Consider the following 19,819-nt stretch of genomic DNA (forward strand, 5'->3'; position numbering starts at 1 on the left):
ATACCCTCCTTTCAAGACACTGTCCATTCCGTTCAACTGCTCTTCCAAGTCCTTTGCTGTCTCTGACAGAATTACAATGTCATCGGCGAACCTCAAAGTTTTTATTTCTTCTCCATGGATTTTAATGCCTACTCCGAACTTTTTTTTTTGTTTCCTTTACTGCTGGCTCAATATACAGATTGAATAACATGGAGGGGAGGCTATAACCCTGTCTCACTCCTTTCCCAACCACTGCTTCCCTTTCATGACCCTCTACTCTTATAACTGCCATCTGGTTTCTGTACAAATTGTAAATAGCCTTTCGCTCCCTGTATTTTACCCCTCCCACCTTCAGAATTTGAAAGAGAGTATTCCAGTCAACGTTGTCAAAAGCTTTCTGTAAGTCTACAAATGCTAGAAACGTAGGTTTTCCTTTCCTCAATCTTTCTTCTAAGATATGTCGTAGCGTCAGTATTGCCTCATGTGTTCAAACATTTCTACGGCATCCAAACTGATCTTCCCCGAGGTCAGCTTCTACCAGTTTTTCCATTCATCTGTAAAGAATTCATGTTAGTATTTTGCAGCTGTGACTTATTAAACTGATAGTTCAGTAATTTTCACATCTGTCAACACCTGCTTTATTTGGGATTAGATTTATTATATTCTTCTTGAAGTCTGGGGGAATTTCGCCTGTGTCATACATCTTGCTCACCAGATGGTAGAGTTTTGTCAGGACTGGCTCTCCCAAGGCTGTCAGTAGTTCTAATGGAATGTTGTCTACATCTGGGGCCTTGTTTCGACTTGGGTCTTTCAGTGCTCTGTCAAACTCTTCATGCAGTATCGTATCTCCCATTTCATCTGCATCTATATCCTCTTCCATTTCCATGATATTGTCCTCAAGAACTTCGCCCCTGTATAGACCGTCTATATACTCCCTCCACCTTTCTGCTTTCCCTTCTTTCCTTAGAACTGCGTTTCCAACTGAGCTCTTGATATTCATGCAAGTGGTTCTCTTTTCTCCAAAGGTCTCTTTAATTTTCCTGTAGGCAATATCTATCTTACCCCTCGTGAGATAGGCCTCTACATCCTTACATCCGTCTTCTAGTCATCCATGCTTAGCCACTTTGCACTTCCTGTCGATCTCATTTTTGAGATGTTTGTATTCCTTTTTGCTTGCTTCACTTACTGTATTTTTGTATTTTCTCCTTTCATCAATTAAATTCAGTATCTCTTCTGTTACCCAAGGATTTCTACTAGCCCTCGTCTTTTTACCTACTTGATCCTCTGCTGCCTTCACTATTACATTCCTCAAAGCTACTCATTCTTCTTCTACTGTATTACTTTCCCCCATTCCTGTCAATTGTTCCCTTATGCTCTCCCTGAAACTCTGTACAACCTCTGGTTCTTTCAGTTTATCCAGGTCCCATCTCCTTAAATTCCCACCTTTTTGCAGTTTCTTCAGTTTTAATCTACAGTTCATAACCAGTAGATTGTGGTCAGAGTCCACATCTGCCCCTGGAAATGTCTTACAATTTAAAACCTGGTTCCTAAATCTCTGTCTTAACATTATACGATCTATCTGAAACCTGTCAGTATCTCCAGGCTTCTTCCATGTATACAACCTTCTTTCATGATTCTTGAACCAAGTGTTAGCTATGATTAAGTTATGCTCTGTGCAAAATTCTACCAGGCGGCTTCCTCTTTCATTTTTTACCCCCAGTCCATATTCACCTACTACGTTTCCTTCTCTTCCTTTTCCTACTGTTGAATTCCAGTCACCCATGACTATTAAATTTTCGTCTCCCTTCACTACCTGAATAATTTCTTTTATCAGATCATACATTTCTTCATCATCTGCAGAGCTAGTTGGCATATAAACTTGTACTACTGTAGTAGGCATGGGCTTCGTGTCTATCTTGGCCACAATAATGCGTTCACTATGCTGTTTGTAGTAGCTTACCCACACTCCTATTTTTTTATCCATTATTAAACCTACTCCTGCATTACCCCTATTTGATTTTGTATTTATAACCCTGTATTCACCTGACCAAAAGTCTTGTTCCTCCTGCCACCGAACTTCACTAATCCCCACTATATCTAACTTTAACCTATCCATTTCCCTTTTTAAATTTTCTAACCTAACTGCCCGATTAAGGGATCGGGCATTCCACGCTCCGATCCGTAGAACACCAGTTTTCTTTCTCCTGATATCGACATCCTCCAGAGTAGTCCCCGCCCGGAGATCCGAATGGGGGACTATTTTACCTCTGGAATATTTTACCCAAGAGGACGCCATCATCATTTAATCATACAGTAAAGCTGCATGCCCTCAGGAAAAATTACGGCTGTAGTTTCCCCTTGCTTTCAGCCGTTCGCAGTACCAGCACAGCAAAGCCGTTTTGGTTAGTGTTACAAGGCCAGATCAGTCAATCATCCAGACTGTTGCCCCTGCAACTGCTGAAAAGGCTGCTGCCCCTCTTCAGGAACCACACATTTGTCTGGCCTCTCAACAGATACCCCTCCGTTGTGGTTGCACCTACGGTACGGCTATCTGTGTCGTTGAGTCACGCAAGCCTCCCCACCAACGGCAAGGTCCATGGTTAGTAACAATATGAAACAGAAATTGTTTGAAAAAGACATGTAATGTCAAATTAGTACAGACAATACAGGAACAATGACTTTTGTGGAAACACAAGACCACCACCTTCAATCAGTAAAACACATTAAATAGAACAGGTTATATATTTATTGATTAGAGAATTGAATTAATATATATGTATTCTCTCCCTGTTTTCATGCTGCAAGTCACTTTTGTGAGCAGGGGTATTACCTGAAGAAAGAGGATTTTCTACTTTTTGCAAATTGAGATCTTTTTACAAGTTTTTTTTTTTCATCCAACAATACCAGAAAAGAACCTTCAACATCGCAGCGCGTCAGCAATCATTGATTAATATATTAAAAAACTAAAAACCCGCCTCGATTGCGAAAAAAGCACCTAGTGTTAAGTGTTAACCCAGGTTTCAGCGTAGATAGCTACACCTTCTTCAGAACAACAATAAAACCCACAAGTGTCTAAGAAGACTTGGCTCTTTTCAGAATAACATCTAAGTATCTACTTGTCTTCTTAGGCACCTGTGGGTTTTATTGTTGTTCTGAAGAGGGTCTAGTTATCTACGCCGAAACCTGGGTTAACACTTAACACTAGGTGCTTTTTTCGCAATCAAGGCGGGTTTTTAGTTTTTTAATAAAATACCAGAAAACTTATATAGAATTTAATATTTACTGATTTTTTCTGTGAGATAAGCAACAACAACAATCTCACTTTCATATCTGGAAAAACTAACAAGTTTTTCAGTTAAAAATATTGACTTTGCCATTTTTGATGCAACATTATCAGCCTGCATAGATTGCTTTAATTGCTAATTTGTTTTTGGTGTGATATTTCCTTCACTGTACGAAATCAGAACACGAAACAACCTCCTTTTTGAGATTATATTTGCTGCACACAGGTCTAACTTTATATTGTCGCAGAAGAAGCTGAGAAGCACAGTTGCCATAGAGAAGTGGTTATGGTACTAGACTGTTGCATCAAGGGTCGTGAGCTCAAAACTCACCTGAACAGTACAATATTAATTTCGATATTCGGTTGAAGCACATTCTAGAAGTATCCACAAATGGCAAGAATCATTATACTGAAATGTTCTGTAGCTGTATATATATATATATACCGTATGTGTTCTGGCCGGAGGCAGTTCGCTCCGCACTCTTGTATGTGCAAGTGCTAAATAAAACTTTGTTAAATGAAGTTAGTGTTCGTCATTCATCTAATTACACCACCTTCTTCTACGTGACATTATCCTGGTGGGACGCTGAGTATTGGAACTTGTGATACTGCACATTATCGATGACACAGTGGCTCCCATCAGGCTATGACAAAGCCGCCATTTAAGTCGCAAGAAACCCGAGTTCAAGACATATTCAACAGATCCCAATCTATTGGAGACAGAAGAAGAAGAAGAAGAAGAAGAAGAAGAAGAAGAGGACATTACAATTACAGCAACTGTGCGTCACCACATGAGGCATCCTTCTGGGTTCTCTAATGACGATGGCTAAGAGCCAAACAAGTGGCTGAAAGTATATGAGCGTATAGCCAAATTTAACAAATGGGATAACACCGTATGTTTGGCTAACGTATTTTTCCACTTGGAGGGCACTGTCAAGCAATGGTATGAGAAGAACAAGGAGAAGTTCACAAGCTGGAAAGTATTCCAGGAAGAACTGCGCAAGTATTTCAGCGACACACATGACGACAGAAATGCAAGGCTGAAGATAAATTAAAAGTGCAGGGCACAGCGTCCAGGAGAAACTAAAGCATCCTACATTCAAGACGTCTTTGCGCTGTGTAAAATAGTGGATCTTAGAATGAAGGAAAAAGATAAGGTTGCACATCTCATGAAGGGTGTTGCTGAGGACATGTATCAAGCCCTACTCCTGAAGGAGCTATCGACAGCAAACGACTTCATAAAATGGTGCCAGCATATCGAGACAATGTATCAAAAAAGAATTACACGCAAGAAGTTTGAACGGCTCCCAAATGCTGTATCGATGTCTGTGACGGAGGAAGAAACTGATTTCACAAGTATTCTTCACCAGATAGTGAGAGAGGAAGTTCAGAAGGCATTTGGATTGCATGATGAGCAAAAAACCATGATGCTTCAAGAGGTCATAAGGGAGGAAATGGAACAGACATTGAACCCAATCTCTCGTCCTTCATTTCCCTTTAAAATGGTAAGAATGTCGAGACCCACGCAAAGTTATGTTCCTACAATGCTGCATGAGGAACCTGCTGTTTGGGTAAGAAGGAAGACTGACGTCTGGAGGACCCAGGACAACCAACCAGTATGTTTCCCCTGCAGACAACCGGGACATGTGGTGCGCTATTGTTGAGAAAGGTGGCGGATATTTGATGACGCCCACGCCAGAAGACAGCAGACCGATCTTAGCCGACGCCAACTCTGGGACAACAAATATGAACGAGAAGATGCGGGTGCAGGACAACATCGCCGCAAGCTGCAGGACAACATCGCCGCAAGCTAGCCGCTGGAGAGGACGCTCCCCAACACGCCGATCAAGGTCTCCATCGCCATTTAGAAGCTCCAGCAGATCACCTAGCCGCCACAACCTGGAAAACTAAAGGGTGCAACCCTCCTTGGAGGTGAAGCCGCCGAAGAGAAAAATCCTCTGCCGTCGATCACTACCAAAATGATAGGAAACTACGTCAATATCCTCATGGGTGGCCGACCCGCCCAAGCTCTTGTGGACTTTGGAGCATCATATTCAGTCATTTCAGAGAAGTACTGTCGCCAGTTGCAGAAAACCGTATTCGTCAACAAAAAAACATCTCTGCTGAAGGTGGCTAATGGGAAATATGTAAAACCTACAGGAAGATGTGTCATTCGTGTGGGTATAAGTGACCATACACAGCCCTTAGAATTCATTGTCTGACAAGAGTGTCTTCATGACGTCATTCTTGGATGGGACTTTTTGAAAGCTTCTCAGGCAATTATAGATTGTGGTCGCTCGAAGATTATGCTAGATGAGGTGAGATACTGTGGACAGGAAGATGGGCATCCGAGTGTGTGGAGACTATGTGTGCTAGAAGAAGTGATCGTTCCTGCAATCAGCACTAGAAAGGTAACTGTCATGTGTCATACCATGCATCAATCCATGGATCTTGTAGTAGAATGTAAGAGAAGCATACCACTGAAGAATAACTTGGTCACCCCAACCTCTGTTGTCTCGTTTATGAATGGATTCAATGAATTGTGGATAGTTAACTGTTGCAGAGAACCACAGATTCTTCCAAGACACATATGCGTAGCAAACGCTGAGCCATTAATTGCAGAACAGCTGAGCGTCATAGAAACCTCCCATGCCAAGTCTGTGGGCGAAATTAGCGCTACCACTACGAGACAAGATCTTCCAGCTCGACTATCACCAGATCTCACTAAGGAACAACAGAAGAAGCTACTTGCCATCCTTCAGGAGTTCTCTGAATGCTTCCATCCACAGGTGAAGAGCAAATTAGACAAATCGACGGTGAAGCACCGGATTAACACTGGAGACCATCAACCAATAGCCAAAGAGCATACCGCGTGTTGGCAATGAAATGTCAAATAATTCGTGACAAGGTAGAGAAAATGATGAAGACTGACACCATTCAGCCGTCGCAGAGCCCATGGTTGTCACCAGTGGTTCTCATCACGAAGAAGGATGGCAGTTGGTGCTTTTGTGTTGATTACAGGAAGCTTAATAAGATAACTAAAAAGGACGTTTACCCTTTTCCATGAACAGACGATACACTAGATCGTGTGAAGGGGCCTAAGTTTTTCTCATGTACTCAGGACATTGGCAAATCGAATTAGATGAGGCTTATCATGAGAAAACTGCATTCATCACCCCTGAGGGCCTGTATGAGTTTAAGGTAATGCCACTTGGTTTGTGTAATGCACCAGCAACTTTTGAACGGATGATGGATAATCTTCTAAGGCACCTGAAGTGGACGATGTGTCTTTGTTATTTAGATGACATTATAGTGTTCTCAGAGACATTTTTTGAACATATAAAAAGACTGAGGGCCATTCTTAAGTGTTTCCAACAAGGCGGACTGAAACTTAATCCAAGAAAGTGTCTTTGGAACAAAAAAAATCAAAATACTTGGACACCTTGTGTCGAACAAAGGTGTGTGGCCCGACCGAGAAAAGGTGAGATCTAAAACGGAATTTCCTATTCCTAAAAGTATTAGAGATGTGAAAAGCTTCCTCGGATTATGTTCTTATTACCATCGTTTTATCAAAGACCTTTGTATCACAGCCAGGCTACTCCAAGAGATGTTAAAAACTGATGCTAAATTTATCTGGGGTGGAGCTCAACAAGATTCTTTCGATGTGCACCAAAAAGCTCTGAAGATTGACCCTGTATGCGGTCTGTATGATGAAAGAGCACCTACAGAACTACACACAGATGCCAGTGGGTATGGGATCAATGCTGTTCTGGTGCAAATTTCAGATGGAAAAGAGAAGGTTATAGCCTATGCTTCTAGGATACTTACAAAAGATGAGAGAAACTACTCAACTACAGAAAGAGAATGTCTTTCTGTGATCTGGGTCATGTGCAAATTTTAACACTATCTCTGTGGAAGGCCATTCATAGTTGTTACAGACCATCATTCACTTTGTTAGTTGAAAGCTCTTAAAGATCCAACAGGACGACTCGCCAAGTAGGCACTATGTCTCCAAGAGTATGACATCACCATAGTGTACGGAAGTGGAAGAGAACACCAAGATGCTGACTGTCTCTCAAGAAACCCTGTGCAAGACCATCAAGATTTTGATGAAGATAGTGACTGCCTTGCTGCACTCCAGGATCTCTCCACTGAGCAGAAGAACGAGGCCAAGATATCTTAAATTATGTTTGCCTTAAATTGGTCAGAGGATGTGAAAGGACAATTTAAGGTAGTTAATGGATTACTTTGCAAGAAAAACTTTGATCCATTTGGAAAGAGGTGGCTAGCTGTGCTTAGATGTTCTACAGAAATTCCATGACACACCTGAGGCCGGACATTTAGGATTTATTAAGACATACGATAGGATCCGAAAGAGATTTTTCTGGTCAGGTTTATTTAGGAGTGCCCGTCACTATGTGTCACACTGTCGAGAGTGCCAGAGGAGAAAGGTAGTTCCTCAGAAACCACCTGGCAGACTCGTACCAATTCCACCAGCCGAAACGCCTTTCCAGCGTGCTGGGATTGACCTCCTTGGACGATTTCCAACACCTGTTAGTGGCAATATATGGATTATTGTTGGCACTGATTATCTGACACACTATGGCATTACAAAAGCCATGTAAACAACTGAAGCATTCGTGGTAGCCCAAGCCATTGTAGAAGACACTGTAGTAAAACACAATGCCCCAAGGTCGTTAATTACAGATCGAGGGAAAGCTTTTCAATTGAATCTTGTGACAGAGAGAAACCGTCGGTGCAACATTAGTCATCACATGATGACTGCCTACCATCTGCAAACTATCGAGCTTACTGAACATCTTAATAAGGCATTGACAGAAATGCTATCAATGTTCGTGAATGTTGAGCAGAGCAACTGAGATGAAATACTTCCTTTTGTGACATTTGCCTACAACATCGCAAAACAAGACACCACAGGATTTATGCCATTTTTCCTGGTGCATGGGCGTGAGGCAACAATGACGAGGAACACTTTCCATTACATCCTGATGACATAGACGATGACTACATTGGCCAGGTGTTAACCAAAGCTGAGGAAGCTCGGCAGTTAGCTCAACTCTGCACACTGCAGGCTCAAGAAAATGATCGCCGAAGGTATTACACGAGCCACTGCCCTGTTGTCTACCAGCCTGATGACCTCGTCTAGATCTTCACTCCTGTTCGGAAGGTTGGTCTCTATGAGAAGCTTCACAGGCACTACCTTGGATGTTATAAAGTTGTAAGACAGTTGTCTGATGTTACTTATGAAGTTGAAGATTTTGACCCTGACACAAAATGACGAAAGATCAGAGATATGGTCCACATCCCTCCAATGAAGCCCTATAAGGATATCCTGAAACCCAGGATGAATTTGAAGCTTGAGCTACAAGCAACAAGTGGAAAGGTGACGAAGAGCGTAGCAGCAAGCGAAGTTCTAAGAAGATCACCAACAGGGCGAACATCAGTCATCAGGAGTCAGGGTACGCAGGACCGATGACTTGTTCCCAGACTAGGAGGACGTAACACCGAGACGCTGTTCTCTTAAGGAAGGAGCAATCTTGCAGAAAAGGTGAGCAGCACAATCGCCATAGTGTAGTAGATTGTTGCATCAAGGGTCATAATTTCACAACTCACCTGAACTGTAAAATTTTAATTTCTATATTCGGTTCAAGTACACTGTAGAAGTATCCACAAATGGCAAGAATCATTGTACTAACAACTCTGCTGTCTAAGGATCTACTTTTGTAAGTACATGAAAATAAATGTAGGAAGCTGTGTTCTCTGATTGTAATAAGAAAGTGAATACTGGGAAATTAATGCCCACAAAGTATTTCAGCTTATTACTGTTGCAATAAATACTACAACCAATGGTATTTGCTAACATATAATCTGTTTTAACAATAACTGCCATAAATTCCACATTAGCCATAAAATCATTGTTTCTATACTTCAACGTGTTCCACAACAGAAAATCACCAACCTTTTGTTCCAGTCATGGAATTGAAATTCTTTGGTTCTAGAGGTCTCATATTGCCCACATCATGAAGCTCCTTTCCCCACTCTTGTTTAATTTTGTCCTTAGCTGATATCACTACAGCTGTAAAAGATTTACCAGAATAACACATATGGTTAACTGAAAATTATCGTTTGATAAATGCTGAGCATGTTACAATATTTTAAGATATTCCAAAGTATTTAACATAATTCTAAATTAATTTTAAAAACATATCAACAGTCTACCTAATCTCATCTTTAACATTGGATTTGGCACAAAACATACTACAGGCTTGAATGGGCATTACTTACTTAAAGTAAGTGAGACAATAAATACTAATTTCACTAAGTTTTACTGATTTTTATTAAGAACATACTTTTTAAAAGAGATGCGGATCCGTAGGTAGAGTTCAGAACCTGAAAGTATGAATACCACATCCTTTCTAAAAAGTCGCATCTACTACTAAAGAGAGAAAACTTAAATTTTTCAATTAAGTGTAACAGAATAAATTTAAAAAAAATTATAGAATCTGGTAGAGGAATTCATTAAAAATAAAACATTTTTTTCAAAATATTAAAATATAAGGTATATGACTGGATTATCATTTTTGCAAAATGTGGGCTTAAATAGCCCCCCCCCCCCCCCCCCTCCATCCTCCCCAGTTAGGTGTTAAGTAACATTTGCTCAATGAATGTGTTTGAATGTATCAGTGTACAGACAAATGCCCTCCCAATATTTACCCAGATCCTGCAAAAATGGTACTAACTGATGTTTGCAAAGTGACCTGAAAACCTCAACTCCTGTATTCAGTTCGAACAGTGGGGTAAATGGTCATCAGTCAACAGAGCTCTGCTTGGAGATTGTAATAACCACTACCATTTCACTGAAGCAATGTTGAAAAATGGGAATTGAAGGCAGCAAAGATGTAAGCAGGTATGTGTTACTTTGCTGATTGTTCTTGTGCCTCCTGCTAGGCTGGAGTAATGTAATATGCGTGCATCTGCAAGATTGGTTAGAACTGCCAAACCATTTTGGCTTAGGGTCTCTTTTCCGTTTCTTTGTTTATCCCTATGGAGTTCAGTTCTTTTTGCAATTTATCAGTTCTAAATTATGGAAATAATGACAGAGCTCTTTAGGGAGCAGAAACCTGTGGCTCTTTCAGCCACTGGTTAGTCAGCCCACAGACCTGCTTTTCTTTTGGGAGGGATCAAATATGGATGACAATTGTTTTCAATGAGCAACTGCCAATTTTGCAGAGCCTAGCTGCACAAGTAGCAGTTGCTCAACATTCTACAACTACACAGCGTATTCAACATCGTGTCACGGCATGTTGGATGAAAAAGTTTGGTGACCTGTACTGAATCCAAATATTTCTTTAATTTTTGTTTCGTGGTATTGTGTGTTAAGTGAAGACTGAGTTGGGGTTTTAGCATAAATTTTATAATGAAGTTTTGGTGACTGTTAACTGGGGAAGAGTAGTTGTAAACTTGTTACTGTTTTAACTGTATGCCAATATTAACTACAAAGAGGGAAGAAATACTAAAAGCTATGTCTAAGCTAAATACTACAATGGGACAATTAGAACAAAGAAATGCCAAACTTAAAGACTTATGGCACTGATTTAAACACCAAATTAAATACAGCTAATGATAAGCTAGGACAAACCAATATTAATTTAGATACTCAGTGCAATAAGTTCAAGAAGGCTGCTGTTGGCAGAACTGATGAATTAAGTGCTAATCGAGATACAACAAATGCTAAACTAGACTAACAAGTTAATAACTTAAAAGAACACATTAGTGATTCACATCAGAAAGGGCTTGAAATAAATAAGAAAATATCCAAACTGCAATTCATTATATTAAGTTTAAAAGGGACACTGCATTTTGAAATAGATAAAGGAAGTGATTTAGTAAGAAACAAAGTAAATGAACAATTTAGAGACGTGAATATACATATAAAATAGGTTTAGAAGTTTTCTGAGCAAGAATTTACAGATGTACACACACAAAATTTACAAACTCTACAGCAAGACTTAACATTTTAGAACAGACTAAGGATTCTAAAGATGTTGCAGTCAGGTAGATTCCCCTTTTGCAACATTGGAGGAACATGTTGACTAAACAACAGGTTCAGGAAAAGACTGAGACATCTATTAGCAAATGTCATTTGTCAAATGAGACAGAGCCACCAGAATTACATCAACTTTGGGAAGAATTAGGAAAAGCTAAGGACAAGATTAAGAGAAAAAAATAGAATTAAAAATTTGGGTTCCCAATGGTATTAACAGAAAAAAATTGTACAGAAAATTAGGCCAATTTCAATAAGCAATTTCCGAAGTTTAACCCAGAAAGGGATGTATACACACTCTATATTCTAAGTTTATTTTCCAAGTTACTACTTAAATGATGGGATGATACTATAAAGATATATTTTGTCCTTAGTTACTTAGAGGGAGATGCCACTTAGTAGGGGACAGCACACACTAAGCAATTCACTCCTGGGAATGACTTCCACGAAATATTTGAAAAGTATTGGTAAACGAGTGCCCAAGAGAAGTTAGGACTTGGGTTGTTCGACCCTTGTTATTATAACAGCTGTGGTAGTTATAAGAAATATACTGAATGGTATACAACTAAGCAAAATTCCATTGAGGAAAGCCATTTAATGACAGCGTTAGTCCATTGACTGCCATATTAGGTGAAAAAGGATATGCGGCATCACTAAAGGACATACATAAACGAGTTATTAACATTTATAGATGGACTAGATACATTAAACAAGGAAGAAGGTGACTACACCTAAGATGAAAACTCACGATCAGATAATTACGAAAATCGCTATCCACCCTGGTTTCGAAGGAAAAGTGAAACATAATGCTGTAAAGTTAAGAAACAGAATAATAATAGGATGGCTAATCAAGTGTAAAGAATGACAGCAGTCAGTCATAGAATACACAGTTTATTGCAGATCTACATTTAGAGTATAACATAGCAATCATCAGTGCATTGCCAGAAGAGTCATATACACTTAATCATGTCAGAGCATAAACACGTGAAATTGACGACAGCATTTATATTGCAGAAACAAAACATTTTGTTTCTGGCATGTAAATCCTAGCACGATAACTAGCAATTAAAGAAAGAAATTGAAGATTAAACATAGCTACCAGTTACAGTTAATGCACTGACTTTCAACAAAAACTTTGTAGTAGTACTTACCTTAAACCTAATAGGTTTAACTTTTACAAGCTTCCAGAGCCAGTGGCTCCTCCTCCTGGCAGAAGAATTGAAGGGGAAGGAAGAGGGGTGAAGGAAAATGACTAGAGAAGTTTAGGAAAAAGGGATACAGTTCAGAAAAGCCACCCAGAACCCCGGGTTAGGGGAGACTTACCAGACAATCTTAACTGATTGTTGGTGGCTGCACCGGATGATATTGGAAAACCTGAGAGCTTAACAGTGGAAGACTGGGTAGTATACAAGACAGAGATTACTACTAGAACATCATGCACAAATTAATAAGAGCGAAAAGCTAAGTGCATTGTATGTAACAGAGGTGGGACAGCAAAAAATAGACAAGTCAGGAAATGACAGGTTTAGAAAACTAAAATGGAGTGAAGAAAGCAGTAGTTACTGTGAACAAATACTGAGGCAGATGAAATTAATGTAAATTAATGGCAGGTGTGTGGTGAGAACCAAGAACATGTTGTAGTGCTAGTTCCCACCTGTGGAGTTATGAAAAAACAGTGTCTGGGGGAAGAAACCAAAGCATTGTGTGGCGAAACAGGCACCGAGGTCATAACTGTCATTTTGTAGAGCATGCTCTGCAACAGGATATTGTGTATTGCCGATATACACCCCTATGCCTATGCCAATTCATCCTGACTGATAACTAGGTGTTAGTCATAGCAATGTAAAAGGTCAAACAGTGGTTACATAACAGCTTGTATGTGACATGTCATTTCACCGGTGGCTCTCCCTTCGATAGTATGTGTTTGCGGTCTCGAGCTGGTGGTGGCCAGACCCTGTGTTCCTTCTGCACCTATCTCCCTACCCTATGGCTCCTTCCCCTGTGACCATCCCTGCTGCAAGACTTAAACCCTCCTATGACCACCTATTTCAGCCCTGCAACTGGTAAAACATTTACTAGCAAAGGGAGAGCCACCTGTGGAACAACAAATCATGAATCAACACTTATGTAAACACTGTTCACCCTTTTACATTGGCGTGTCTACCATCGGCTTATCAGGCAGGATGAATGGGCATAGACAGAGGGTGTATACTGGCAACACACAATATCCTGTTGCAGAGCATGCTCTACATGACACTCATGACTTCAGTGCCTGTTCCACCACACACGTCATCTGGATTCTTCCCCCACACGCCAGTCTCTCAGAACTCCACAGGTGGGAATGTGCTGCAACATGTCCTTGGTTCTTGCCTCCCACCTGACCTTAATTTATGTTAATTCCTTCCTTCTTAACAATTATTCGCAGTAACTACTGCTTTCTTCACTCCATCTAGTTTTCTACATCTGTCAATTCCTGACCTGTCTATTTTTCACCATCGCCCCCTTCCATCTCTGTTACAAACGATGCACTTCAATTTCTCACTCTTATTAACTCATGCACAATGTTTTAGTAGTAATGTCTGTCTTGTACACTACCCTGACTTCCACCGTTAAGCTCTCAGGTTTTCAAATCTCATCCAGTGTAGTCCCCCATCCCGTCTGGTAAGTCTCCCCTGATCCAGTTGGTTGGTTGGTTTGAGGTATAAAGGAACAGAACTACAAGGTCATCAGTCCCTTGTTCCTGACACAAACAAGGCTCAGGGTAAAACAACTCCCAAAGTACAGTTTGGAAAGTAAAAGGGGGAAAAGAAATGTGGAACCACACCTAAAGGGAAACAAATAGCATGAAGAAAAAACAGGGAAAACATAGACCATAAGGAAAAGTATAAAAAGGCATTAAAACTATAGCGCAAATGGTCTGGGCTGGCTGATAACAAGAATAAAAGAGGATGAGCCAGCCACTCTGCAACACTTTGAAATGTTCACCATAAAAGGTAAGTTGAGATTAACACATGTAGGGAAAAAACGAACACAAATAAGAATACCAAGACGAACGAATGCAAACAAAGGGTGACAGAGTTAAAAGGGAGGGAGGGTGGAGGCCACAGAAAGAAGGCCAAATGCCGGCCCTTAGATGGTATGATAAAAACCCCCCTCATGAATAAAACATAAGACTAAATCTGCCGTTGAGGCATTGTCACCCAACACCGAAGGTAGGGTGCTGGAAAGATTAAAAGTCCGCTGTAGATCAGCCAAAAACTGGGCAGTCAAACAAGATGTGCACAACAGTCAGAAGGGAGCCACAGTGACATCGAGGTGGATCCTCATGAAGGAGAAGGTAGCCATGTGTTAGCCATGTATGGCCAATGCAGAGCTGACAAAGGACAACTGATTCGCTGCGAGTGGCTCGCATGGAGGACTGCCACACATTCGTCGTCTCCTTGATAACACGGAGTTCACGTGGTGTGCTCAGCGTGCACCATTCAGTGCCCCAAATCATAAAAACTTTGCAGCGCAAGACTGCTCACAAACCGGTCTCTGGGAGGCCAGTCTCTAGAGATGGTTTACTGGTGGCCTGTTTGGCCAGGCGGTTAGTATGTTCATTGCCCAATATCCCGACATGGCCTGGGGTCCAAATAAAGGTCACTGAGCGGCCACTAGAGCAGAGGGCATAAAGAGACTCCTGGATCAACAGTACCAAAGGATGCCCAGGGAAACACTGGTCAAAAGCTTGTAGGCTGCTTAAGGAGTCACTACAAATGATGATGGACTCACCAGAGCAGGAGCGGATATGTTCAAGAGTGCAATAGATGGCAACCAGCTCTGCAGAAGGAGCATTGTTCCATATGGGTAACGTGAGCGTAAGCAAAGCCAACAAGACCGTCGACCAGCAATCCATCTGTGTAGATTATTTCTGAGCCCCCAAACTCGCCAAGAACAGAGAGAAAATTTCGGCGGAAGACCTCAGGTGGGACTGAGCCTTTGGGGCCAAGCAATAGGTCCAGCCAAAGCTGTGGCCGAGGCATGGACCATGGAGGTGTACGGAAACGGGTCTGCAGGGAAGGCAGTAGGGGGGAAGCATCAAGGTCATGAAGAAGTGACCGGACACAGACAGCAAAGGGATTCCCAGTTCTGGACCACCGTTGCGGGAGATGAACCGCCGTGTTGGGGAAAAGAAGACGGTAATTTGGGTGGCGATGTGAACTATGTACGTGGCTGGTATAGTTTGCGAGTAATATTTGCTGCCAGAGCCGCAATGGAGGGACGCCAGCTTCTACAAGAAGGCTGTTCATGGGGGTAGGTTGAAAGCCTCCCGTAGCGATGTGAACTCCACAGTGGTGGACAGGGTCTAGTAGCCTCAGTGCAGAAGGGGCGGCTGAACCATACACCAGGCTACCATAATCAACACGGGACTGCACAACGGCTTGGTACAGCCGCAGTAGTGTACGACTATCAGCACACAAGTTGGTGTGGGTCATGCATCGAATAAGATGTCGCCAGCACTTGTCTTTAAGCTGACAAATATGGGGAAGCCAACTTAACTGGGCATCGAAAACCAGTCCCAGAAAGCGCTAAGTCTCCACTAAATCTAGTAGTTGGTCATCGGGGTAAAGTTCTGGATGGGGGTGGACGGTGCAACGACGACAGAAGTACATCACACAAGTTTTGGCAGCCGAAAATTGGAAGCCATGATTGAGGGCCCATGACTGTGGCTTCCATATAGCTCCCTGCAGACGGTGTTCAGTCGCAACAGTAGAAGAGGAGCAGAATGAAATACAAAAATCGTCAGTGTATAGGAGGGGAGAGACTGACGATCCTACTGCTAGTGCAAGACCATTGACGGAAATTAAAAAGCGTGGGACGCTCAGGGCAGAGCCCTGCAGGACTGCATTCTCTTGTGTATGGGGTGCACTATGGGAAGCACCAACGTGAACTCTGAAAGTGCGGTATGATAAAAAGTTCCGTATAAATATCGGGAGTGGGCTCCGAAGACCCCACTCATGCAGAATAGTGAGAATGTGGTGTGGCCAAGTAGTTATCGTAGGCCTTCGTGAGATTGAAAAAGACGGTGATGAGGTGTTGTGGCCAGGAAAAGGCTGACCGAATGGCAGACTCCAGGTACACCAAGTTGTCGGTGGAGGAGTGTCCTCAGCTAAAACTGCCCTGGGATGGAACCAGGAGGTCCCGAGACTCAAGGAGCCAACACAACTGCCGGCTCACCATACGTTCCAACAGCTTGCACAGGACATTGGTGAGGCTGATGGAGCGATAGCTGTCAACATCTAGTGGGTTCTTCCCAGGCTTTAGCACCAGAATGATGACACTTTCCTGCCACTGCAATGGGAATTCGCCATTGCTCCAAACGCGGTTAAAGACAGCCAGGAGGCAACGTTGGGAATCCAGTGACAGATGTTTCAGCATTTGCAAATGGATGTGATCTGGGTCAGGGGATGTGTCAGGATAGTCGGCAAGGGCACTAAGGAATTCCCACTCACCAAAAGGAGCGTTTTAAGGCTCAGGGTGGTGTGGAGCAAAAGAGAGGCAGTGTCCTCCACCCTATGTTTGAGGAGACGAAAGGTGGGATGGTAATTCGTCGATGCAGAGATGCAAGCATAATGGACACCAAGATGTTCTGCAATTACGTCGGGATTGCCGGATACAGCTCCATTTGTGGAAATGCCTGGTACTGTTGCTGGGTTCTGGTAGCCATAAAGTCGGTGGAGCTTGGTCCAAACCTGAGAGGGGGAGGTTCCTGTTCCAATGGTGGAGACATAGTGTTCCCAACACCCCTGCTTCTTTTGTTTGATGAGAAGGCGAGCCTGTGCTTTGAGCCATTTGAAGGCAATGAGGTTCTCCAGGGTGGGGTGGCTCTTATGTCGTTGGTGGGGCCACCTATGGTCTCTAATGGCCGCAGCGATTTCAGGTGACCACCTAGGTACTGACTTCCGTCAGCAGCAACTGGAGGATTGAGGGATTGCTGATTTAGATGTGGCAACAATGATATTAGTGACGGTATGGATCACTTCATCGACGGCGGCATGCGACGGATATACTATGTTAGTAGCGGATGCAAATGTGCTCCAGTCAGAATTGGGAAGAACCCACCTGGGCAGGCGTTGAGATGAGGGATACTGTGGTAGGGACAGGAAAAGTGGAAAGTGGTCACTACCACACAAGTTGTCATGGGCTCTACAGTGAATAGAAGGGAGGAGACCAGGACTGCAAACCAATAGATCAATGGCCAAATATGTGCCATGTGGCACACTGAAATGTGTGGGGGCACCTGTGTTTAGGAGGCAAAGGTCGTGGCGAGTGAGGAGGTCCTCAACAACTTTGCCATGGCCATTAACCTTGGCTCCACCCCATAAAGGGTTATGAGCATTAATATCACCCAGAAGGAGAAAAGGTGGGGGCAGTTGCGAAATGAGTGCTGTCAAAATATGGGGTGGTGCTTCACCATCTGGAGGGAGGTAGATGTTACAGATGGTACTTTCCTTCGGTGTCCTTACGCTGACAGCCACAACTTCTAAAGGTGTATGAAGGGGCACAGGTTCACTACAGACAGAAGTAAGGATGAAAATACATACACGACCCAATAGTCTGTCACAGGCAGGACAGTTTTTGTAGTACCCCGGTAGCCATGAAGGGCAGGGGTCCGCATGGTGCGAAACCAGGTCTCCTGAAGGACAAGGCAAAAGGCAGGTGTACTGCTTAAAAGTTGACGTAACTCAGTCAGGTGGGAGAAAAAAAAAACACAGCAGTTCCACTGGAGAATGACACTTTCTGTTGTCTGCGGTGGCATGGAGTGACCAAGGCCGCAAATTAGGCCTCAGCAGCACCTGTCGCCACTTGCTGAGTATTGGCATCCAGTACCATTGCATTGGAGGCGTCAGCGAGATCTAGGTCCTCAGTGGACGCCAGAATCTCCACCTAGTCCTCAGACACAGAGCCGTGGAGGAGTGCCGGTATAGGGGGCACTGGAGGCTCCTGTTTCTTAGCGGACTTTTTCTTTGAAGTTTTGCCCTCTCGCCACTCCTTAGGGGCTTGTTGGGAGGGCTTCTCAGAAGTAGCGTCAGGGACAGACGAGGACCCTGAAGCCCTTCAACCAGCAGCCAGTTGCTCTTTCAGCCACTGGCTGGTGTCTGCCGGACCACTGGGGGGGGGGGGGGGGGGGGGGGGCGGCATCATGGAAGGTAGAGTCCCAAGGGACCACTTCTGCACGAGAGGAGCTGGAGGAGACTGTTGCTTCTCCGGCAAGGGGGGGGGGGGGGGGGGGCAGCAGTGTCCCCAGCTTTTTTTTTTTTGGGGGGGGGGGGGGCGTGCTCCCAAAGTAGAAGCTCTGGGAAGAGCAGAAGAAGCCGTTCCCCCAGCCATCTGGAGGGGGAAGGAAGATGGGCGGCCCTGAGGGTGCACAGTAGCAGCCTTAGAAGGCAACGGCGTCATCGATGGCAATGCCGTTGCAGCAGTGGCATAAGAAGATACCATGGGAACAGGGTGCAGCCTTTCAAATTTTAGTTTATCCTCATGGTAAGATAGCCTGTCCAGGGTCTTGCACTCCATAATTTTACACTCCTTTTGGAATACTGGGCAGACCGGCGAGCAGGGGGCCTGATGCTGTCCACAGTTCCCAAAGGTGGGAGGTGGCGCACATGGAGTATTCGGGTAAAGTGAACGTCGGCAATCTCTACATGTGACACTGGAAAGACACTGGGAGGACATGTGTCCAACTTTCTAACACGTAAAGCACCGCATAGGGGGAGGGCAGGGTGGCCTTTGCCGGGAGTCCTGATGCCCCAGGTAGATGGGCAACTACCCCTTGGCATATGTGGGGAGGTGGCAGCTCAGGCATCAGCAGTGCGCTCCCTGTGTAGTTGGGGCTACCACCAAGAGGGTACATGACGACCCCACCACAACGGACTGGCTACTGTGCTGGATTTCAGGTGTCAAATATCCATTTGTATCACGAGGGCGAAGATGGAAGCGCACAATGGAGGGAATGTGTACTACCCGCAACACACTGCAGTCGAAGTGGCCGGAAGCTCGGTGCAAGCCCAATTCCATGACGATATCAAGTGTGCCAGATCTTAGGAAAAGATGGATTTATGATGCACCACATAAGGTGTCCTTCCCCAAAGGGTATGCACTAACAGCAAATTTTGAAAAGTAGAGGTCAAACCCTACAGGGGACCATCACATAAAGGCCAAAACGCGTGAGACTCCTTTTAGTCGCCTCTTACGACAGGCAGGAATACTGCGGGCCTATTCTTACCCCCAAACCTGCTGGGGAGAGGGGGGGGGGGGGGACTTGACTTGGTGTTCTGGGTCACTTTTCTGAACTTTACCTCTTTTCCTAAGCCACTCCAGTTTTTTTTCCTTTGTCCTTTTCCTTCCCCCTCACCTCTTCTGCCAGGAAAAGGAGCCACTAGCTCTGGAAGTTTGTAACAGTTAAACCTTTTTGTGTATGTGTTCTCCTGCCACCACTTGGTGCATAG

The 19,819-nt window shown here is 43.5% G+C and overlaps 1 protein-coding gene across 1 annotated transcript in view; it reads right to left on the reverse strand.

Annotated features, from left to right (window-relative positions):
* LOC124544808 (transcription termination factor 2) overlaps positions 1 to 19,819 on the reverse strand; it is a 317,601-nt gene that overhangs the window by 219,469 nt on the left and 78,313 nt on the right. The window contains exon 6 of the mRNA XM_047123494.1: positions 9,243 to 9,359. Within this exon, the coding sequence (XP_046979450.1) occupies positions 9,243 to 9,359 (117 nt within the window). The remainder of the gene's footprint in view (positions 1 to 9,242; positions 9,360 to 19,819) is intronic.

This window comes from Schistocerca americana, chromosome 8 (assembly GCF_021461395.2).
Source record: "Schistocerca americana isolate TAMUIC-IGC-003095 chromosome 8, iqSchAmer2.1, whole genome shotgun sequence".
NCBI classification, from domain to species: Eukaryota; Metazoa; Arthropoda; class Insecta; order Orthoptera; family Acrididae; genus Schistocerca; species Schistocerca americana.